The 25,254-nt window shown below is 37.9% G+C and overlaps 2 protein-coding genes across 2 annotated transcripts; both read left to right on the top strand.

The window, feature by feature from the left end:
• The first annotated feature begins 4,546 nt into the window (after nt 1-4,546).
• On the top strand, nt 4,547-23,956 carry LOC140152079 (uncharacterized). The gene is made up of 5 exons (XM_072174378.1): nt 4,547-4,666; nt 20,887-20,984; nt 21,863-22,169; nt 23,062-23,297; nt 23,744-23,956. Exons 1-5 carry the CDS (start codon nt 4,615-4,617, stop codon nt 23,954-23,956), a joined length of 906 nt encoding a protein of 301 aa, XP_072030479.1. The 5' UTR covers nt 4,547-4,614.
• Nucleotides 16,132-17,394, top strand: LOC140151669 (uncharacterized). The gene has a single exon (XM_072174004.1). It carries the CDS (start codon nt 16,132-16,134, stop codon nt 17,392-17,394), a length of 1,263 nt encoding a protein of 420 aa, XP_072030105.1.
• Nucleotides 23,957-25,254: the final 1,298 nt, after the last annotated feature.

The raw sequence follows: 25,254 nt of genomic DNA, 5'->3' as shown, positions 1-25,254 counted from the left end.
GGAACGCGCATTATGCGTTCGTCAGAAAAAAAGACCCCTTTTTACGCGTTTTTTTGTTCACGCATGTGTACACCATTATAGCTGAGTGGCCCCCCGGGATGTGTATATACTAAAAATCCCGGTTATAAGCGCCCCTGATGTGGTCCGCCCTCATCGATAGTTGCTGCTTGGTATTTAAAGCAACTCACTTTTAGGGTTATAGGTTTAAAATATCCTCAACTTTCCATTTAAAAAGTAAGTTGCTTAAATACCAAATATCGATGAGGGCGGACCGTATCAGGGGCGCTTATAAGCGGATTTTAAAGTATTTAAATGAAATGTTGTAATTTGCCTTCAAGTTGTACTATTGTGCTTTGCCTGTAACCTGCAATGCATAAGAAAAAATTAGTGTTTTTGTAAAGCTGCAATGTTCAACGAAATTGGTGTACTTTTTCTGAAAAGGAACGAGTCACAGAATTCATATTAATTACCAGTTAAAATGCAAGTTTTTATAAAATTTTATAAAAGTTGTTGTGAAGGATTAAAATATTCTGGTTTAAGATTGGTTTTTTGACACTTTGTGCATATAAAGTTAGGTGGAAAACTCAGAGTGGATCGCATTGGAAAGTCTTTATGGTTTTTCAAGAAATTTTACATTTAACTTGAAATTGTTGTAAGCTTGTCGCAATACTTGTGGGTCAAAAAAGTCCCGGGGGGGCAGTCAGGTATAATGTTGTACACATGCGTGACCAAGAATTCAAGTAAAAAGGGGTGTTTTTTCAGCACTAGGCAAGTTACGCGCGTGACGTGTTAAGGGTGTCAAAAAGCCTGATTTTCAGGAAAAGGGGTTCTTTTCACAGCCATATCACCCACCATAATTCCACAAAATTGTAATTTTGCCACCAAAATTTCAACGTGTTTAGGGGGTAAAATATGAAAATGAGTACCATGAAAACCTGTTTAGGGGGTCTATTTTGTTTAAAGCAGATAACTTGTTTAGGGGGTGTTTTAAATCTTTTTGGTCACGCATGTGTACAAAATCATACTTGACTGCCCTCGAAAAAAAGTATAGTTTGATCAAAAGTGTTTCATAAATGAATTATTTTCTCCTTGAGGTGTTTACACTGTTTTGTCATGTAGAGAATGAAGACATGTGATATTAAATGAAACCAATGAAACAGCATGCAGTTGTCCATGTAGCATTATTTTTTGATAAAGTGTACATATTATTTTGATAAGGATCAAATCAAATTTGAATAGTTATCTAATCATTTTGATTAGATAACTTGTAAAAAAATGATTAGTTCCCTCATCAAATATTTGATTAGACTCTCCGTATCATTTTGATTAGATTCTAGTAAGTCACCTATCGATACGGCAGTCTAATCAAATTTGATTAGTTTCTAATCATTTTTTATTAGTTTGTTTTAAGAGTGTAGACCACAGCTAGGTCATGACCTCCCAGTAGCCTATATTTAGGACCCCCCGCTGAAAAAAATGATAACCACCTAAATATTGACAATTTCTGCACATAGGCCTACATTTATTCCAATACATCTTATTTGATCATTTTGATTTCAAAACAGCAAATTTTAATTTCAAAATGTCAAATTTTAAGCACGCATTGATACCATAACTGCACTGCATTTTATCTACTCCAGGATTTTTCACCAACCATATCCCCGGGCCCATCCCCCGCCTGCAATATATTTTTATTCGTAAACCCCCTACGCCAAAATTTACTGCCACTGTTTAACCTGTCGCCCAGAGCTGCCAACATTTGAATCTTGAAAAAAAGGGAGATTTCCTGTTGCAATCAGGGAGATTTGTCAAAATGTGTACATCTTAACCCTAACCCGCCTGAATACTACAAAATACTACTTGATATATGCGCTGTTCGTGCATGCATCCCACGTGGTGTGATGACGCAATCGCCCTAAGTGATATATAGGCACGGTTTCGCTGGCCAGCGAAGCCCAAGACCCGTGGCAAAGTGTCGCCGACCGAAGTGCTTGGCATGCGAGGGGTCTCGGGTTCGAATCCCACCCAGAGCAAACAACTTCTTTCCTTCTTTTCTCTCTTTATTCTTTCCTTCTTTCCCTTCCTGTCGCCAAAAAGCCCTTAGGGCATTAGGGTTAATTGACGAAACCATTTTCTTTTCAGGGAGATCACCAAAAATTAAGGGTTCTGAAGGTTTAAAAGTAGGGAGTCTCCTGCGAAAAGAGGGAGAGTTGGCAGCTCTGTGTCGCCCCTTACACGGCATTGTATAAAAAAAACAAAGAAACACAGCTCTCGGTACATATTTCTTTTAATTATTTGATATAAATACAATTGAAAATCGAACTCTGGTTATTAAATTTATATATTAACGTAACCAACATCATCCTTTTCTAATTCCTTCCATTATACACATTTTAATTGAAAAAAATATATTGCCAATGTTTCCAAAAAGCAATTTTTTGACAATAAAGAAACACAAATCTCAACAAATTCTTGGCTTTTTCCATACTCTTCAATCAACCAATCAGAATGGCCCACTAAATAGCCAATCAGAATTTCGACGAAATAGGGCCCTATCCAATCAGAATTCAGAATTCCGCACAGCTCAGTATTAGACAAGTTCATCATCATCCAGGGAACACAATCACTGACGATCTATGTAATGATCTGATTTCATTTTCCGTTTTCAGCCAGATCTTTGACCAAGTTACTCAAGTTCAAGTTACTTCATCCAAATTCCTGAGGTAGGTTATCTTATTCTTATCATAGTCTTTGTCAAAGGTGCTCAGCCGGACGAGAGGGAGTCAGCGATGGTCTGTGCCTTTGGCGGGAAACGGTAGAGCGCCCCGAACATCTAGGGCGAAAACCCGCTCAATTTACCATGCTATAGGCCTACTCCTACATAATTGCGGTTCGCGGGTAATAATCAGTTTCATGACCGATGCCTGTTTGGTCATTTCATAGGCTTAGGAATCGGGGGGGGAGGGGGGGCTTTGGTGCAGGGCTGGAATACCTTTCAGCCACCCCCTCCCCCCAATAATCCTTGGTGAAGTTCAAAAATTGTGATAAAATAGAGGAAAAATGGGTGTTTGACCTATATTTTGCAAAATTGTCTGACTCCGACGGGGGAAACCCCCCTCAAGCACCCCCATGGTGGCCCACCAAAATTTTCAAATTTCCAGCCCCCCCCCCCCCATGTTAAAAAATCTTCCTAAGCCAATGAATTTCTAATATCAACTAAAATTTAGGACAATGTGATCAAATGCCACTTAATCAGTTGTAAGCTGATTTACCAAATGTTCAAATCGTTATGTTCAGTGCAGGAAAGGCTGGCCCTCGGGCAATAGCTCATGAAAATCACTTAGTTAGTACAGCATGTCATATCTAGTCCTAGAATATTTTCTCAATTTGAATTTTATCCTGCCAAAAGAAAAATCATAGTATAGATCCCTATACTAAGGAGGGGGGTGTAGGATAAAATTCAAATTCAGAAAAAAATCTAGGTATAACTTTTTGTACTGCTAGCGCACTAGCCTACTGCGGTCCCACAGACCCCCAAGCCCTTGCAACTGTCCTACCAATGTCAGCAACATAGATTCAATGCTGACTTCAACATCAATCCATGGCATTGCCTGAGGTTGATTGTAGATCTGAAGTCTTACAAAGTGTCACAAAATGTGGACCTTTATAACATTAACATCATTTGACACCCAAAGACCCTTGACAAACAAATAGCAAAAGACAATCACTATGGGTCCACCCAGACACTACCCTGCGCCCCACAGAGCCCTTACAATCCCCATATCATCATATCTAGAATTTGATAGCATTAGCAAATTCTAATTTTATTATAAATTCTTGACCCAAAATGCTCAAGTAATATTATATAACCGGAGTTCATGTGTCAAGTGTAAATAATGACATTATACTGGTAACAGAACAAAATCAACAATCGCACAAAACAACTACAACCCTTATCTTGATTTTTAAACGTAAAAAAAAATTAACTAGAGCAACTGTGCCCTTTGCAGGGCACAAGGTAAGTTTGGCGGATGACTGTGACGATCTGATCAAGCAGCAATACTGTGCTGGATAGTATTAATTTTAATAAGACTGCTTCATTAATTGCCGTTTTAATATACCTTGATCGTGGAAACCTGGCATTTTGAAAACTTGACCTTTGACCTCTGTATGACCCGGCATTGAACAAATGGAAATTCCTTAGTTAAAATTACTACAATGAGAAAGAAAGGGCAAAGCAGAGGCTACATTACATATACACTGTAAAAACAGTGTTTAGCCTATAAACACTAATGAACAATCTAAACATGTCATATTCCTAAACACTATGATATTGGCGTTTAGTGCCTAAACGCAAGGTGTTCATTCTCTAAACGTCAACATCTACTAGCTAAACATTGCATATTTCTAAACACTACCCTCACATGTTTAGAAAAATGTGATGTTCGCTGATTGGCTGATTTGGCCCACGTGACATGAACGGCGCGAACGGAAAAAAAGAAGACAATTTTGCTTTCGGCCATTGCAGAGACTGCACACGAAAGAAGACAATTTTGCTTTCGGCCATTGCAGAGACTGCACACCACCGGGCATCATCACCACAGCATATTGAAAATGGCAACGTTTGAAGAGTTCTTACCTGATTCTGTTGTCAGGATTTTAATTGGTAAGTTAAAGAACATTTTTGAATACCTTAGCTACACTGCAAAAAGTGTGTTTAGGAATTAAACACTTTTCTAAACACTATCTTGCACCATGTTTTTAAACATGTTTAAATGCTACATATGTTTAGGAATTTGATGGGCTGTGTTTAGGAAATTTGACATTGGTGTTTAGGAATCAAACATGTTTAGAAATGTGTTTAGACATTGGTGTTTAGGAATCAAACATGTTTAGAAATGTGGTGCAAGAAAAGTGTTTTATTCCTAAAAACCAATGTCAAATTCCAAAACATCATGTGTTAAATTCCTAAACATGTGTAGCATTTAAACATGTTTAAAAACATGGTGCAAGATAGTGTTTAGAAAAGTGTTTAATTGGGATTCCAGGTAAAAACCACATGTGCCTGCTCACGGTCAAAAATTTTTTTATTGCATGAGGCGAAAGGGCTTTGGTAGTAGGTTACAAAAAGTCACATCAAAATTCCTCCGGAGCTTGTTGCCATAGCAACGCAGATTTTATGATTTTAGCGATTTTTGCTTATTTTGGGGTGAAAATAAGAGAAAATATTCACTTTTCTGAATTGCCCTTGACTCAACATTTGAGGTCATATTAAAAAAGCAACCTTACCACCATAAAGTATCATCTTTGCACTTTTCCCAGGTACAAAAAATATTTCAATAATATTTCCCCATGTGCAATTTTAGGGATGGGCAACATTGACAATTTCGCACTTTTGAACAAATAACATTTTTACCCTATCTTTGAAGTCAAAAAAATAATTTTGCTTGAGCACCCAGAATTATTTTCTCTTTGGTGGTACTTGAGCAGACATTGCCCCTTCCAAATCTGGTAAAAAAACTCTGGGGCTATTTGTGCTGTAAAGCCAGTGTTGCCAGTAAGTTTGTCAATTTTCCAAAAAATGCATTTTTCAAATAATGTATTTTCTACATATTTACTCATATAACTTTTTATCGACCAACTTAATTGAAATATTTACCCTTTATGCACAAGATTTGACACACAACCGCTTCGGAAGCAACACTTAAAGGCTGCAGAAGGGTCGTGTTCTGCAAAAACCGGTATTGCCAGAAAATCCGACTTTTTAAATCTATATTTTTCAATATTAAGCGCATTTATTACAAGCTCTATGGAGGAGTTCGTGTACATGACTCTTTTAGAAATTTACCTTGAATTTTCATGTTAGGCCTATATAAATTATGCAAAGACCTTCAACAAAATTTTCAGATCAAGTGCAATCAAAGATGGCGTCCAAAATGGCCGCCAAATAGGGGTTTTCCATTAAAACACACTATAGCAACATACAAAATGATCTAATGATGAAAAAATATTGATGCAATTGATGTTTCTAATCAACGGAAATAAATATGTGCCCATTTTGTTTCATTTGGATCTTTTAAATTCAAAATGGCGTCTAAAATGGCATAGAATAGCCTATTTCCATTGAAATACACTAGAGCAACATGAAGTTGATATAATAATACGTATTCTCAATGGAATGAATTTTTATAACCAAAAGATATAAATATGCACACAATTTGTTTCATTGGTATCTCTCCAATTCCAGTGTTGCCAACTTTTTACATGACCAACTTAATTGAAGTATTTACCCTTTGCATACAAGATTTGACACACAACTGCATCCGGAAGCAACACTTGAAGGCTGCAAAAGAGTCGTATTCTGCAAAAACCGGTATTGCCAGAAAAGCTGACTTTTTAAAAATCTATATTTCCAATAAGCGCATTTTACATAATTAAATTTATTTAATTATTTTTTGAACTGTTACCGTTATTTTATCTAGCTTTGTCTGTACATTTGCTAGCACGATCTCATACAGGTTTTGAAACTTGGGCTTGGTGTTGCCCGATAGTATGAAAAACTGCTGTCACCCAAAAACCCCGTATTATTTTGTCATGATCACATGCTCTGTCACCCAAAGACCTCTTATTTTTCCTTTCAATCTGTCACCCAAATACCCTTATATATCCATTTGAACAGCAACCAGTCACCTACGTATCACTGATTGTGTTACTTCATTTGAAATAACAAAGCCATCAAAACCATTTGAAGCTAGAACTAGAAATGCAATTTTCGAGGCTCTCACCCAAAGACCCCATTTCAAAAAAGGTCATATTCATATCCAATGCCCCCCCCCCAATTTAAATCAAAGCGGTCCGTCTGTCACCCAATGACCCCATTTTGCTCTTACTGAATTTCAAAAATTATGCTCTCACCCAGCATTTTCATGTTATATATGCCAAGACCTTCAAAAAAGTTTGGGTAAGAAATTCAAATCAAGTGCAATTAAAGATGGCGTCCAAAATGGCCGCCAAATAGGAGTTTTCAATTACAACACACTATAGTAACATACAAATGATCTTGATGATGAAAAAAATATCAACGCGATTAATGTTTCTAATTATCATAGATGCCCATTTTGTTTCATTCACATCTTTTACATTCAAGATGGCTTCCAAAATGGCCACCAGAATAGCCTATTTCCATTGAAATAAACAAGAGCAACATAAAAAGGATGATATAATAATTAAGTATTATCAATGGAATGAACGGTTCTAATCAAAAGAAACATATTTACATAAAATTTGTTTCATTTGTATCTTTCCCATGCAAGATGGAATCCAAAATGGCCACCAAAATAGGGTATTTCCAGTTAACTGTCTAGTAAGCAAATACAAATATATAATAGCTATATGTGTGTAGCCTATTCAACTTCCTTAGCATAGCTGTATAGTCTAGTCACAGTTCCTATATAGCTTTTGCCTTAACTTTCCTAATATAACTATATAGCCTAGTTAACTTTTTCAACATAGCTGTAGCCTATTAAACTTTGGTAACGTAACTGTAGCCGAGCCCACTTTCCTAACATATTAGTACCAGTACTTACAATCGTTTTGCAAAGATGGATTATGTATTACTAATAAAGCCATGGCCATGCATGTTACCAAGAAGCTGGTTGATGGAGACACATTTATCATAATACTAAGACTCAAGACCAAAACGCATCTCAGTAGAACTACATAGGTGTTACAAAACCCAGTTATCCGACATCTGCCTAGTACAGTTTAATTGTCTCTAGACATTACTAGAATGGATTTTAGACTATTATTTCTGATAACATTGATTAGTCACATGATAAAATAAATGTGTCTCAATCAACTAGTCTTGGACTCTTAATTGGTAACATGGTCATTATGTATTTCACCGACTCACGCATTCTTTTACCATTACTGGTGCTTAGTGTTATCACCAGTTACCCGAAAAGACCCCTGTGTTTGGACATAGACCCTATAAATTCATATCTAGGGCCTATGGTGTGGACCGCGCAGCTCCGAAAAACACATGCATTTTACGAAAGTAGAGTACTAAAAGACTCCTGATTTTCATCATTTCAGCTGTAAAAGACCCTAAATTGGTCATTCCTTACATTTTCTAGGTTATTCCAGACGATTTTCATCCAGAAGGTTAAGAAAGACTCTTCATTCCAACCGTTTACCGTTTCCGAAAGACCCCCTTTTACCGGTTCGCCGCGCCGTCAGCTCCCAAAGACTTATAACCATCTCCAAATTCCAGTGGAACATACCCACCCGGGAGGGGGGCACTTTTTATCTCATCAAGCTTAAACATAGTCGTGGGAAGTGCGATTGCTTTATTAGCCAGAATCCATCCTTGCAAACAGATTTGCAGAAAATTGACTCTGCTACATACAATAGGCTACAGCTATGTTCAGAAAAGTTAACTGGGCTATAGCTACATTAGGATAGTTAACTAGGTTACAGTTATAATAGGAAAGTTGACTAGACTACAACTACTAAAGTTCACTATGCTACAGCTTTGTACTCTCCAAATAAGTAACCCTGGCATCACACTGCTTATTCCATTTGGCTCACGGGTCGGAAATATGAATTCTATTGCTATATTTGTATTTAATTATTACTAGGACAGTAAACTGAAATATCCTAATTTGGCGGCCATTTTGGATTCCATCTTCAATTGGAGAGATTCAAATGAAACAAATTGTGCGCATATTTGTTTCTTTTAGTTATAGAAATTAATTCCATATTATAATATTTTGTTATTATATCAATTTAGACTACAACTACTAAAGTTCACTATGCTTTGTACTCTCCAAATAAGTAATCATGGCATCACACTGCTGAAAATATCCTACTCTGGCGGCCATTTTGGACGCCATTTTGAATTTAAAAGATCCAAATGAAACAAAATGGGCACATATTTATTTCCGTTGATTAGAAACATCAATTGCATCGATATTTTTTCATCATTAGATCATTTGCATGTTGCAATAGTGTGTTTTAATGGAAACCCCTATTTGGCGGCCATTTTGGATGCCATCTGTAATTGCATTTGATCTGATATTCTTACCGAACCTTTTTGTAAAGGTCTTTGCATATATAACATGAAAATGCAAGGTAACTTTCTAAAAGAGTAATGTACACGAACTCCCCCCTAGAGCCTGTAGTAAATGAGCTTATTGGAAATATGAGTTAAAAAGTCAGATTTTCTGGCAATACCGGTTTTTGCAGAACACGACTCTTCTGCAGCCTTTAAGTGTTGCTTCCGGAAGCAGTTATGCGTCAAATCTTGTACGCAAAGGGTAAATATTTCAATTAAGTTGGTCGATAAAAAATTATATGAGTAAATATCTAGAAAATACATTATTTCGAAAAAAGCATTTTTTTGAAAATTTGCAAACTTTCTGGCAACACTGGCTTTACAGGACAAATAGCCCCAGAGTTTTTTTACCAGATTTGGAAGGGGCAATGTCTACTCAAGTACCACCAAAGAGAAAATAATTCTGGGTGCTCAAGCAAAATTATTTTTTTGACTTCAAAGATAGGGTAAAAATGTCATTTTTTCAAAAGTGCGAAATTGTCAATGTTGCCCATCCCTAAAATTGCACATGGGGAAATATTATTGAAATATTTTTTGTACCTGGGAAAAGTGCAAAGATGGTACTTTATGGTGGTAAGGTTGCTTTTTTAATGTGACCTCAAATTTTAAGTCAAGGGCAATTCAGAAAAGTGAATATTTTCTCATATTTTCACCCCAAAATAAGCAAAAATCGCTAAAATCATAAAATCTGCCGTTGCTATGGCAACAAGCTCCGGAGGAATTTTTGATGTGACCTACTACCAAAGCCCTTTCGCCTCATGCAATAAAAAAATTTTGACCGTGAGCAGGCACATGTGGTTTTACCTGGAATCCCAATTAATTCCTAAACACACTTTTTGCAGTGCGCTGTCTGCACACCCCCATCACGTCAAGTGCCCCCGAGATGGAGCGGTTAGTAGCTATATATCAAGGCTGGCTGCCACTATAGGGTTTAGGAATCAAGCATGTTTAGAATGTGGTGCAAGAAAAGTGTTTAATTCCTAAACACGCTTTTTGCAGTGTATGTTAGATTTAACGTTCAGTTTGATGAATCGGCCACGATTGGGCCACGACGCGATGACTCGTAGCATGCATCAGCATGATATACATGCATGCATGTATGATGTAAATGCATGAACAACATCATGAACATCAACGGCATGCACGGAATTCCCATTTTGTGTGAGTGGAATACTTCATTTTTTTTTCCAGAAATTTGATAATGTTTTGTGGAAATTGTTGGAGCAGAAGTTTCTTTGATGTGTTAAGAACAAGGTATGAGCCGGGGTATGAGTGAAGTAAGTTTGTTTTAGTCAAATTTGGGACAGAATGTTCACTTGAATCTTGAATTGAATCTGTGATTTGGCATTAGTCACTCAGTGTACATGTATGGTGTATGCCAGAGAAGACTTTTCAGTCAGTGTATGCATTTATGCATACACTGACTGAAAAGTCAATATAAATAAGGCAAAATATCTAATTCTCGATCATGAGTCTGAGAGCATGCATGTGCTTTATGCTGGTTTCATACTTTCCTGCCGCTTGCCGCTTTGAAGATGATTTTGTTTTACTGCGCAGACGCACCAAAACGCTTAGCGGTGACCAGCGGCAAGCCGATATATCGATCACTCCACCGCTTTGCCCAAGCGGCAGCATCGCCGGAGTTGAATTCAAGTCAACTCGGGCGGTACCGCTCTGACGTATGAGAACGAAATATACGATTTTGGAGCGGTGCTGAGCGGCGGTGGTGGATTCAGAGTCATGCCGCGGCCGCACAGCGGTGTGCCGCTCCGCTTGTAAACAAGTGCAAGCGGCATGATCAAGCGTCACACCGCTCAGCGGCAAGCGGCAGAAAGTATGAAACCAGCATTACATTGTAGCTCCGGGCCTTAGCTGCGTATACAATTGCGTCAGCATACTTTCCGTGCATGCGTCATGTGCGTGGTACAACACGATCAAGGCGACCTAAGCCTAAAGGCTGTGATTGGGCAATTCTCAAAAGATGTGCTTGCTCCGTAGGTCTTTGCGTACTACCCTCAACGCAATGAGGTTGTCCTAAACCTGCTATTTTGCTCTGTGATGCCAATTTTTGGCAGATATAAGTTATAACCGTTGCTTAATTTTAAGCTTTGTTCCATTTTTGTAGTGTATTTTTCACAAAATTTTGACCTATCTCATGCTTTTTTGTTATTTTAGGGGTTAAACCTCAAGGCACAGAGTTGATATTTGATGACAATTGAGTCTGACTTGGGTTGATATGTGAAATAAAGCATTTTTAAAATGCGATTTATCACTTTTGTCCGATATTTGCCTATTTTTGCAAGAATTTGACCATTTTTCGCAATAACGTTTTCATTCATATCTCGAAAACCGTTCATCGGATTTGAACCAAATAAAAAGTTTTCTCAGTTTCTGCCCAAGATCTTTCAAATTAGCTCTCTAAGTTTAAAGAGCATTTCAAGACATCTTAATTTTAGTGTGACCCAGGGTTCACAGTTTTTCGCGTTTTCGCGTCCAGGACGCTTTTTAAACTCATTGGACCCAGAACAAGTAAGATTTTGTAACCTGAATGGGTCCAGCAGACTGCTTGGACCCGGAAAACAATCCCATCCAAGAAATAGAAAATATCATCATAGATCGTCAAATGTGCGATAACCCAGCTCAATCAGTTCACAGCAATATGTTTTTAACAACTTTTCATTCATAAATTACATTCAATTACTAACATTGTACTAAAACCGCTGCAACATAATGCATACCCCATCGCTATTTCATGCACAGATATTTGATCAGCGATACGAGTGGAACTGCAGAAGAGGTTGACTGGCGATGTTTTTCGGATCGTTCAAATATTATGTTACAATACCATAATAATGTCAACAAAACATGGTCAATTCCTGGTGACATCGCGAAAACACGTTTTCGCGGTAATTGTATTTTCAACCGAGCAAATACAACAAAATAAACAAATAATTAGATGATTAAAGTAGTGCATGTTATTAGGTAGTAATTGTACAGACCTTCATTTTTAAGGAGCTCTATAGCTCCGGAGCTCCTCGGAGAGCTCCTGACAACATTTCAGGAGTGCTATTTATCAAGCTCCTCATTTCTTGAAAATATCATGTTTTAAATGCTAAACATTGTAAATTGAGCTCCTTGTTGAGCTCCATGATAAAGTCAGTGGAGTAATTAATAGAGCTCCACCAGTTTTTAGAAATGAAGGTCTGATTGTAGTTCTTTACGAGAAAGGCGGCTGATCGCGGTAAGTCGTCTTTTACCCAGTAATTTGGATCGACTTTGGTAAGTTTTGGTTGCCGAATTCGCATTACTTCAAAATTTTTCATGTGCGCCAGTACTGAAAAAACATTTCCGGGTGTTTCTGAAGTTCTGTACATGGACCCACAAAATTCAATTTGGGACCCGCAAATTTCAACTAAATAGGATCTGAATGGATCCAGCATAAAAAAGTGGACCCGGTTATTTGAGAGCAAACTGTGAACCCTGGTGTGACCCCTCTATTAAAAGTTTGTAAAAATAAAAAAAATTACATTTTACCTTCCAAAAATTGAACAGGCTAAAACAGGACGACCAATAACAAAAGTGCGAATCACAAGCTGTCCAAATACGGTAACACGCAATCCAAATGCGGCGGTCAGCGCGTGCGCAGTTTGTTCGACGCACAACACAGCGCGCGGAGGTTACTAATATTTACGCTGACAGCGCGGAGGTCCACTGTTGTTTAATTACAGAGATGCCAGACTTTAGGAAATTTCCTGATTTCAGGAAATTTTGCTCAGATGTTTATACATGTGCAAAAGTATACACAAAAGGAAATTTTCAGGAAATTTTCAACCATTTCAGGAAATTTTGCCATCAACCACTGACATCTCTGTTATTAGTAACCGCGTCCAGCGTTTGCGTTTTGCCAGATAAATAAAAATGATTGGATCGCATGTATCGCGTATATTAATGAGGTTATGAATTTAAAACCAAAGCTCTACTTGATTATAGGCCTACCCCAATAAGTGTATTATGAAAATTTGTGAAAATTCAACCCCGGGATTCAACCACTCGCCTAGCATCATGCTAGCGAGTGATAACCACTCAATTAAATTGATAAAGTTTCTTTTTCAGATCCATTAAAATGATACTACTCACTCAGAAATATTTCAATTCCTATCAGGAATCTTGTTCACTCTGGTACTGGTGTTTCTAGATGTTTTTAGAACCGGCAACACACTTGTCTGGTTTTGATGACGTCACCAAACTTTCTTGTTGCATGCCGAGTATTTATGACCTGGGCCCTATTTCATAAAAGTTAAGATCATCTTAAGTCCTAAATTTAAGATTAATCTTATCTTTTATTTCATAAAAGCGTTTATGAAAACCATCTGTCTTAAATTCTTTTATGAAATAGAAGATAAAATTAGTATTAAAGTTAAGAGAAACTAAAAATTTAAAGAAATCACCAACACTTAAGATGATCAATTCATCTTAAATCCTGACTTTAAGATAATCTTAACTTTCATGAAATAGGACCCAGGTCATAAATTTTGTCCAGTCTGTAAGCCCCCTCATCCTTGTTCATGGTGTCTTTCCCCCTACTTCTGATCCAAATTGCTTCCTTTAGCCAGGGTGTGGTTTTGTCGGATTCTTGATCAATAACCTGAGCCTCCTCCCACCCAATGACGTGGTTTTTGTGAGCAACATGTTCTAAAAACATCTAGAAACACCAGTACCAGAGTGAACAAGATTCCTGATAGGAATTGAAATATTTTTGAGTGAGTAGTATCATTTTAATGGATCTGAAAAAGAGTTTAATTTAATCAATTTAATTGAACTATGAACGATCCTGATGAATCTGTTTCAAGTGATTAACCACTCGCTTTAAAATCTAGATATGGCAAGGCCTGGTACATATTAAGGAAGACTAGCTCTTAATTCTAGTTTAGATTTGACATTTTCAGGTGCACTGGTGCACGTAGCAGTAATTTTTTAGGTGCACAAATAAAAAAAACTATGCGCATGAAATGTGTGCACCTGGCTACGGAGCACTGGCATCAGTCCAGACGTGCAGGGACTGCCGTTTGAAATGTGCAGGGGAGCATTTAATTGCTCTCCTGGAGTGCTCGAGGAGCGCACTAGGAGAGCAATCTGAAAAGCTCCCCTGGAATGACTGAGGGAAGCAATGTGAATAGCGATGTCACACAATCGCGTTAACTTCCAGGTTCTTATACATACTGCCGATGTACAAAACACCTTTCACAAATCCATTGACATCGTTTCTCCAACTGACTAAATCTCAACTTTTTTAATAGAAGATTCAATATTACACTAGCAAGCTCTTTATTTACAGTTTTTAATCGCATCTTGATGATAAATTTGCGATGGGGAAAGTGGTAAATGAGCCGAAGATTGTAAAAACTACCCTGGTCGCCATCTTTGATTTATTTATGACTTGCGTTTCATTCATTATTCAACCGGTTGATTGATGCGCATTATGTATGTTAAAAATAAAAACAAATGCCACATATTTTCTTCCTGGTCATCCGTGTTCAATGTTCCCTTTTTTGCTGACAAGCTTGTGGATCTTGTTAGTCATCTGGTGAAACTTCACCGTAATTCTCCAAGTTTTATTGTGCACTGCAGTGTTGTAGGCTGTGGGGCATCTTTTAAAAACTATGTAAGTTTCAAATCTCACGCCAGTCGCAAACATGCTGATGAAGATGAAGCGTATCCAGACAATCCAGGTGATACTGAAATGGAAGAAGAGAATTTTGATGACCCGGTCATGGAGTCTGATGAGGATCAGTCCGAAATGGACTATGATCCAAGCGCTTCTTATTACATGTTAAAATTAAAATCAATAAGCAATGTATCGGAGAGTGGGCTGATGGAAATTCAAATGTCAACTGATTATTTGATAAAACAGAAGTTGGACATAGTAAAAGCCAATGTGTGCAACACAAATAAGTTCACAAAAGAAGAGATTGATGATCTGTTTAAAGACATGGAGCAGCCAGTTTTTCAAGGGCTGAACTCCAACTACCGCTTGAAAAACAGTTGGGCAAAAAGTTTCAACAATGTTGAGCCAGTGAAGATAAAACTGAATTTGGTGTCTTCCTTCAGAAATAAACCACAAAAAAGAAGCAGCAGCAATCAAACAACTGGATCATATGCTGTACAAAAACAGAGGTCAAAGGTCAAAATGATCTGTTTAAAGACATGGAGCAGCCAGTTTTTCAAGGGCTGAACTCCAACTACCGCTTGAAAAACAGTTGGGCAAAAAGTTTCAACAATGTTGAGCCAGTGAAGATAAAACTGAATTTGGTGTCTTCCTTCAGAAATAAACCACAAAAAAGAAGCAGCAGCAATCAAACAACTGGATCATATGCTGTACAAAAACAAAATTCACATGGCTATTATGTACCAGTCTTAAAGTCCTTGCAGGCGTTGTTATGCTGCCCATCAGCTCCAAGGGATGAAGATGAACATCTGGAGAGGTGTGACGTCCTAAATACTGAAATGAGTCAATCGACAAGAGACTACTGGTCTAAGATGTATGGTGTTACTAGACGATCAGAATTGTTGGATGTCCCACACTTCATGGCAACAAAATGTATTCTGCATGACCCCATGCATATTCTACTAGAGGGCATAGTTCCACAAGAGACCAAGCGATTACTAGTTCATTGTGTTGAGAATAGATACTTTACAATTGAAAAACTGAACAGCATTATCAGAAACTTTGAATACACATATGATGAGAGAAAAGATAAACCTGTTGAAGTTTCTTGGCAGAATGTGCAATCGAATACTAAATTTAACCAAACAGCTCAGTCAATGAAAAACCTTCTTGTTCTCCTTCCTTTCCTTTTAAAGCATCATAACGGGCTGCGCCATCAAGATCCCAAGTCCGAACAAGTTTGAAATTCAAGACCTCCATGGCAAGTTTCATTTTTCAGCAAAAATTTTTGGGATTTCGTTGGCGCACCGAGTTAACAGAGGTCAAAGGTCAAAATGATCTGTTTAAAGACATGGAGCAGCCAGTTTTTCAAGGGCTGAACTCCAACTACCGCTTGAAAAACAGTTGGGCAAAAAGTTTCAACAATGTTGAGCCAGTGAAGATAAAACTGAATTTGGTGTCTTCCTTCAGAAATAAAAAAAAAAAAAGAAGCAGCAGCAATCAAACAACTGGATCATATGCTGTACAAAAACAAAATTCACATGGCTATTATGTACCAGTCTTAAAGTCCTTGCAGGCGTTGTTATGCTGCCCATCAGTTAGTAAGCACATTTTAACTCATAATGTTGCTGACTTCGGGAAGGAAGAATGTATGACAGACGTGTTTGATGGTGAATATTTTCAGTCAGATCCTTATTTGAGGAAGAATCCAGGAGCACTTGTGTTTGCGCTTTATAGTGATGACTTTGAGGTAGCTAATCCAATTGGTCATCACAGAAAAACTCACAAATTGACTTCCTTCTACTATGTTTTATTGAATATTCCTCCTTACCTACGAACAAAACTAGAAGCTATTCAACTTGTTGCTATGGTTAAAACAACAGATGTGAAGAAACATGGACTAAGCAAAATCTTGAAAAATTTCATAAAATCGATGCAAAAATTACAGAATGGAGTGTACATGGCAACACATTCTCCAACAGGTGCTAGCCAAAAGACACTGATTAGGGGGAAGTTGGGTTTTGTTTTGGGTGATGTTCCAGCTGCACATTTGTTAGGTGGATTCAAGGAAAGCGTTGGTCATGCGCATAAGCCATGTCAGTCATGTGAAATCACTAAAGAGGAACTAAGAAATAACTCGGTTACAGTACCATCGGCTCCAAGGGATGAAGATGAACATCTGGAGAGGTGTGACGTCCTAAATACTGAAATGAGTCAATCGACAAGAGACTACTGGTCTAAGATGTATGGTGTTACTAGACGATCAGAATTGTTGGATGTCCCACACTTCATGGCAACAAAATGTATTCTGCATGACCCCATGCATATTCTACTAGAGGGCATAGTTCCACAAGAGACCAAGCGATTACTAGTTCATTGTGTTGAGAATAGATACTTTACAATTGAAAAACTGAACAGCATTATCAGAAACTTTGAATACACATATGATGAGAGAAAAGATAAACCTGTTGAAGTTTCTTGGCAGAATGTGCAATCGAATACTAAATTTAACCAAACAGCTCAGTCAATGAAAAACCTTCTTGTTCTCCTTCCTTTCCTTTTAAAGCATCATAACGGGCTGCGCCATCAAGATCCCAAGTCCGAACAAGTTTGAAATTAAAGACCTCCATGGCAAGTTTCATTTTTCAGCAAAAATTTTTTGGGATTTCGTTGGCGCTTTTGAGTTAACAGAGGTCAAAGGTCAAAATGTCCTATTTTCGCACATATTTGCATGCCTGTATTATCGCTACCAACGTCACCTGACTCTCCGAATAGCATTTCATCAAAGAAGAGGTAATTCTCTGCAAGAACTGAAAAAATTAGCTTGGGATCTCTTGATCTTCATATTTTTCTGATTTTTTGAAAATGGACTTAGCCTCATTTTGGAGGTCAATTTGACCTCTTTCCCACTCGAACAATGACGCCAAGCAGCACAATGTGGGCTTTTTACTGCATCACAAAAGATGCGCCAACAAGATCCCAATTTTATTTTTCATCGTCTAGCTTCTTTGGCGACCAGTAGATAAAACACAAGCAACAGCTAATTGGGATCACGTGGGCGCACTAATATAAAAAAGAGGTCAAAGGTCAAGCTTTGTGCCAAATTGATGCATATTTGCCTATGTGCAGCACGAAAGTGGAACTTTGACCCGCAATAAAAATGTGCGCCAACAAGATCCCATCTTAGGGGCTGTGCAATAATTATGAGCCCTGGGGAGGGTAAAATTGGGGGGCAAGAAATTTTTGGCGAGCCGAAGGGGGGGGGGGGGGCAAGCAATTCCCCCAAGCGATTTTTGGCACGCATTCACAGGGCGCCTTTTTAATAAAACGCTCTAAAAGGCTTAGGAAAACGGCACGGAAACGCTTAAATATGCAAATTTTCCTGCTAAGCTCTTTCAAGAACATACATCTAGACCATTTAAAGTTTGGAATTTGGGATCCCAAAATTTGGCATGTTCAAGGGGGGCAAAGAATTTTTGGCGGGCCGAGAGAGGGGGGTGCGATTTTTGGCAGGCCGAGAGGGGGGCCGATTTTTTGGCGAGCCGTTTGAAATTTTACCCCAGCAGGGGGGCTGATAATTATTGCACAGCCCTTACTTTTTGGATGATTGGATAAAGGGGCTTATGTATAACTGATAACAAGTAAAAAAAAGTGGGATCATGTGGGTGCACTAATTCAATAGAGGTCAAAGTTCATACTTTGTGCCGAATTGGCATTATTTTGCCTATGTGCAGCACAAAAGTGGAACTAAAAACCGAAAAAAAAATGTGCGACAACAAGATCCCATCTTACTTTTTGGATGATTGGATAAAGGGGCTTATGTATAACTAATAACAAGTAAAAAAGAAGTGGGATCATGTGGGCGCACTAATTCAATAGCTGTTGCTCGTTTTTTGTCTACTGGTCGCCAAAGAAGCTAGACGATGAAAAATAAAATTGGGATCTTGTTGGCGCATCTTTTTGTGATGCAGTAAAAAGCCCACATTGTGCAGCGAGTGGGAAAAAAAAGGTTAAATTGACCTCCAAAATGAGGCTAAGTCCATTTTCAAAAAATCAGAAAAATATGAAGATCAAGAGATCCCAAGCTAATTTTTTCAGTTGTTGCAGAGAATTAACTCTTCTTTGATGAAATGCTATTCGGAGAGTCAGGTGACGTTGGCGCGCGATAATACAGGCGTGCAAATATGTGCGAAAATAGGAAATTTTGACCTTTGACCTCTGTTAACTCGGTGCGCCAATGAAATCCCAAAAAATTTTTGCTGAAAAATGAAACTTGCCATGGAGGTCTTTAATTTCAAACTTGTTCGGACTTGGGATCTTGATGGCGCAGCCCGTTATGATGCTTTGAAGTTTGCACGAGGCGCTTTTCATCAAATCATTGGATTTGCTGATTTTGTGCGCCATCAAGATCCCAATTTTTTTTCTTGGTTTTTGTAATGTAACCATTTGGTACTTTTGTTGGTGCTAATATGTACCAAAATTATTTTTAGAGACAATTCTATTTTTTTGTATCGCAAATCCGTATATAATAAGGGAGACTGCCTCTTAATATCACTTGTTGAGAGAGAAATTGGACTAAAAAAATAATGCATGCATGCTGAAATGTTGACGCCGTATTACACGTGTAGTACACAATACTGCGCGTAATACGCAGAACTGGGCGCCAGTGCACTGGACATATTAATGCATTCCGTGTGTTTAATAACGTTCCTGTGATTGGGCCGCACTATACATGTAGTGTATGAATGATGACACTGAATTGTGCTTGGACAGATGGTTTTGAATAACCCCTCTTAACTTAATGCTCTTATGCACACCAGCGTGCAAATTAAGTGGTGATCCGAGATTGTATTCCTTAATTATTTATAGGTTAATGCATGCGTATCACTTGTTGAGAGTGGAATTGTACAAAATAATGCACGCGTACTGAGATCTTGATGCGTCTAATGCACTCCCCCTGCAGGGCTCATGCATTAGACGCATCAACATCTCAGTACAAGTGCATTATTTTGTACAATTTCTCGAGCTATTTTTATAACAAAATTGTCATTTAAATGTTGGAAAATATGAGCAAATATAAATGCATCAACCCGCAAGAATCAATCCTACGCTATGCGAACATGCGCGAAAGACCTGCGCGCAGCATGCGGATTGCGCGCCCATGCAATTATACAATATTAATGCTTAATAAATGTGTATCACTTGTTGGGAGTGAAATAAATTGTACAAAATATTGCACACGTACTGAGATGTTGATGCGTGTAATGCACGAGCCCCGAAGGGGGGGGATTCATTAGACGCACCAACATCTCAGTACAAGTGCATTATTTTGTACAATTTTTCGAGCAACAAGTGATACACATTTATTAACCTATTTCATACACGACTAAAAATCCTGTGATTTTTGCAATTTTTATAACAAAATTGTCACTAAAAATGTTGAAAATGCAAACAAATATAAATGCATCCACCCGCAAGAAAAATGAACGTGTCCGAAAGTACTGCGCGTACTACGAGGATGGCGCGCCCGTGCAATTATACAATATTTATGCACAGCTTTTACTAACGCTTGCTCTGATTGGTTCTAGGAGTGTATGAATTTGCACCAATGTGCAAATTAAGTGTCGATCGAGGTGGCCTGACTCCTGACACCCAAAAATGTTGGTGGATCACCATTTAACTGTATTTCGTACAGGATCACCAGATTTTTTCCTTTAAAATTTGCACACTGGTGCACACACACTATTCATCCCCGGGTTCATGCCTAACAAAGGATTCATAAACGAAAGGTCTCAAATTTTGTTAACTTTAGGTGAAAATGTACATTCTGTGAAGTAAAGTTATTCTGTTGTGGACTGGGAGCTAGAAAGATTTTAGCTGAAAGGAAAACAAAAGGTCTTATGGTATGATTGTGTTCATACTTGGGCCAAGGGTAAATAATTGATAATGATATTGCTGCCGCGTCACATACCGGAATTAAGCCTGGCAGTCACAGAACAGTTTGTATCTAGGGTCAAATTCCAAAGGTGTTCCTCTTGTTATAATGATTGAGAAAAAGTGTGGTTTGTCGTACCTATAAAGTAGGTCTTGCATTTTTTTTCCACAGATAATGAAGTTGATGCAACAATCTTTCCTAGTCTGACATCTGAAGACCTTCATCATATGTTTCCTGGCAAGGTGGGAATTGTAAGGAAGGTTTTGTTGGTAAGTCAAAAAGCCAGACGTGAAGATTATTTATTATTCTAATTCAGTTGGTGCGTCTTGTCAAGAATACATGCAATTTGATTGGTTTTCGCCTGTCCATTATGACACGATAGTTGATAGTGATATATGACAGTGAGCGCGCCGACACGCAATTTTTTTTACAAAATGCACAATTTTCTCCCCCAAAAGTTCCAATACATGCAATATTAAATTTTGTTTACTTTTTTCCTTCTATATTTTCATGAACTTTTTTGCGACGGCCTATTTTCTATACTTTAAATAACATGGATTGTGTTGCAGGTCATTGTGGATTCTTTGATTTTTGTGAAAACTTCAGGTTTTTGCAAAATTAGTACCGGTACTTGAAAAATGGTTATTTTGGGAAAATCTTAAAATTTGTTGTCGGCCCAAAATGCGCGATTATACCCAAAATGCGCAAATTTCTGCATTTTTTGCGCATCACACATTTTCCCTGTCCTTGCAATATTGGAAGTTTAATTATAGATTAATAAGGCCTAAAAAGGGTGCATGAGTGCATATTGGATAAACACCAACTTGAAGTGCAAGCCGGGGGGCATAGCGTTGTATACGGGTATGCTCCACTAATTGGCCTATGGATGAGCGTTAGTGAGCAATTCGGTCTTTGCACAGATCTGTCATTTGAGGAGAGAGCTTTGATCTTGAGCCCAAATATGCGCACATTATGACGCATAATGCTGTTATACGCAGCTTCAATTGTGCGCCTGTAAATTTTAATGCATTCCGCGTGAACATGCGCGTTAGAACGTCTACCCGCAAATCCTGGACCGTGCAAAGGGCGTATTGCTCTAACTCGCCTTAAAATGTAGTTCTTGACTAATTTTGTTTATTTCCACAAGGTTGTCAAATTATTTCAAGGATCCGTGGAAGACCCTGACCCCATACATGTAGGTCTAGAAGATGCCGCTGGAAACCAGGCTGATGGTGACCAAGGCGTCCAGGTTGATGGTGGTGACCAAGGCGATCAGGCTGATGGTGAACAAGGTGACCAGGCTGGTGTTGACCAAGGTGACCAGGCTGATGGTGACCAAGGCAACCAGGCTGATGGTGACCAAGGCAACCAGGCTGATGGTGACCAAGGCAACCAGGCTGATGGTGACCAAGGCAACCAGGCTGATGGTGACAGGGCAAATGCAGAAAACCTTGGTAATGAATTGAAACACTTGTTTTTGAAGCATGCATGATACATGTACTTGGCAGAAGAACAAATCCAGAACATTCTACCACAATTCCAATTTTGATTCATTCATTCAACTTTATTTCCATAATTTAACAACACAAACACATAAAATATGCAAAACGATAAATTATGGCGGGACAGTCAACCTCTCCAAAATGATTGGTCAACCAGGGAAAAATAAAATGGGATGCTCTGGGAATCAATGCCCAGGGATTTGTTGAAGAAAAGCTCCTAGATACTAAGATTGAAATGAATGGAAAATTATACAGTATTACACAAAACACTACATGGCTCCAAATATCATTCATACAATTAAATCAATTTTGATAACAAATTACACACAAACAAGAAGAGAAGCGAGTGTTGGCAAACAGTTTTCACTGACTAGATTTTGCTAAAAATGTTTCAGCAAAAATATGTGATTTTCTGCTTTCGGCTCTTGTACAGCAAATTTGATTTGAGCAGTACAAACAACACTTTTTAAGATGTTTTAAAATCTAAATCACTTTGATTGTAAATTTGATTTTTGTGCAATTTTGTATTAAACTAATAGAATCTGAATAGGACAATGTATCAACCCTTCCAATTTATTTGGTGAAATGGCTCGATGTTATAATTGTTATTGTGGATGTTCCTAGCTTTTGTCAGTAGTTTTACTAGTTTTACCATAGCAAAACAAAGCTTCAATTTCAAAAAAAAATATAGTTCATTGCATTTACTGTAAACAACAACATCCAAGTATAATGCAAGTTGTGAAGGTTGAACTTTATGTTTTGTTTTGTGAGAAGGTGAAACATTGCAATTTGCATCAATTGTATTTTCTGATTATTGTCTAATATCCTTGTTTTCTCCTGACAGCTCTGACCGGCCTGTTTACAACCCCCAACACTTGGCCCAACTATTCAGATCGGGTACTTGGAGCGTTGAAATCAGGAAATATACTTCCTGATTGGGATATATTTATTATGGAAACTGCGTATTTCATTTTGCGTCATTCTGACATTCGCAATGCTGGCGACTATAATGAAGTGGGGAGGTTGGTGAGCACTAGGTGGCCTTGCATCAATTTTTCAGAGCACGGCAAGAATCCATGGGTACGTACTCAAACTGATCAATACACAGTATTGTAGGCAAGATGAATATCAAAAGAAGCATTATACTGCATGTAGTATCCCCAGTTTCAATGTATGCAGTGAGTGGTAAGATTGGTAGCCTGACAAGCTGGGGCAACTGCATAAAGTTGAGTGTGTGATGTGTGCAGTATTTCGTCTGAAAATGCACTAAGTTATTGTGTTCATGTAGAGCATATCCCTTTCAATCAGGACTCTGGTCACTCTATAGCAAAATCAGGTTTTCAGTGAAATTATATGGCAATGTACTTCTTTCATGGTGTTAACTTCGCAGCTTTTAACAAGTAGTTTTGGAAGATAATTTTAAAGAAAAAAACCCTTGCAGGGATTCTTATGATGGAATTCAATTGGACTGACTTGATTACTTTTGCCCTAGAATTAACACAGGCCCTTTACCTTTTCTTGTATAGAATCTATTTGTGAAGAAATTGTCACAAAAAATAAGGAACATCAGATGGCAACGCAAAAGAAAAGCAGATGATGAAGGATCTACAGACCAAAGACTCAAAAGAGCCAAACGAGTGGCAGTGGCTAATCCAGATAACGGTAGGAATATTATTGAGACATGTTCATTTTCATTCATGATGAGCAATTCATTTATACAATTTGTTTTCCAAATGTGAGTGGGGCATATCATGTTATTTTATTATTTTACTTTCAGTAGAAACTTTTCCAAGTTTGGTTTTACCTCCTGTATTGTCTCTAACAAATGCCCTCCCCTTCTTTTTGCAACCAAACTGTTGTTAAATGACAAAAAAAATGGGTCACAAAAAGTATGCTATGGCTAGACCTATCAAAAAACATCTTCTTCTCCTTCAGCCCACCCTACGATCCTCACGGCACTTCAATTCACAAGCTTTCACACCAATATCAGCATCAAAAGACTGCTATAAACAATCATTTGTACCTAGAACAGTCAGAGACTGGAACTCATTACCAGAAACACTGGTCTCAATAACAGAACCAAACCAATTCAAACCAGCAGTCGAGAAATTCCTAAGAAACAAAGCAACCAACCAGAATAACTAGAAATCATCTGCATGCGCACTACCCTGACCGCTTGATTCCACAAGGGATGTTGGCCAGTATTCCACAAGAAGAAGAAGAATATCTATTTAACTTTTTGCTCAATCCTCTAAAATGTGTGTTTTCTAGCAGTTTTTATACTGCAAATGTCACCCAATAAACCCACTTGGAAAAATACAATGCCCTCAGAGCGTTTATTAGACACATGGTATTTCAATTCAACCACTTGCACAGAAAAATTCTGAAGAACTAGTTTGTGTACTGTTTGTTATAGGGGCCTTGGGACAACTGATCAACCCGGGTGATCAACATCATCCCCCAATTTTTTTCTTCAAAAAAGTCAGAGTTGTTGGTTTGATTAGATGGGTTATCATATGAAATTATTGTATGTCAAATTTTACTTGCATCTTCAATTCCTTTTCAGAGAAATTACAACTTTTCTTTCATTTTCTATTTATCGGAGTTGACACCGATAAATACAACTTATACTAAGGTTGCTGAATTCTACACCATCTGCTGTAATCCTTGACCATAATGACCAACAAAAGAGCTTTTTCTGCTTTTCAAAATGATCAATTAGGTATTTTAAAGGTGTAATTGCTATAACTGTAAATTTTGATTTACAAGCAACTATGACGTGAAAATATAAATTGGCCTTATTTACTGTGGATTAATATTTTGTCATATGTCTGTGCATTTTTTTCTCACAGATTTTAACATTTTATGATGCATTTTGAGTGTAACCAGTGAAAAATTAAACCCAAGTCAGTGTTATCAAAAGCCATACTGTGTAAATAATTGCCTCATTAGTTAGTTACAAATGGGCTTCTGGGTCATGGTGATACAACATAGGATAATGGATTTAGACTTTTACATCAGAAGACAATTTATATAT

This window comes from Amphiura filiformis, chromosome 5 (assembly GCF_039555335.1).
Source record: "Amphiura filiformis chromosome 5, Afil_fr2py, whole genome shotgun sequence".
NCBI classification, from domain to species: Eukaryota; Metazoa; Echinodermata; class Ophiuroidea; order Amphilepidida; family Amphiuridae; genus Amphiura; species Amphiura filiformis.
Note: the sequence above shows the minus strand (reverse complement) of the source record. Positions and strands in the feature narration are given on the sequence as shown.

What these genes read in the sequence shown, in the direction of transcription:
- LOC140152079 (XM_072174378.1), top strand. Translation starts at nt 4,615, where the DNA reads ATGGCAACGTTTGAAGAGTTCTTACCTGATTCTGTTGTCAGGATTTTA. An exon ending in TGTTGTCAGGATTTTAATTG is followed by an intron (nt 4,667 to 20,886) that starts GTAAGTTAAAGA and finishes TTTTTTCCACAG; the next exon opens with ATAATGAAGTTGATGCAACA. An exon ending in AGCACGGCAAGAATCCATGG is followed by an intron (nt 23,298 to 23,743) that starts GTACGTACTCAA and finishes TTTCTTGTATAG; the next exon opens with AATCTATTTGTGAAGAAATT.
- LOC140151669 (XM_072174004.1), top strand. Translation starts at nt 16,132, where the DNA reads ATGGAGCAGCCAGTTTTTCAAGGGCTGAACTCCAACTACCGCTTGAAA.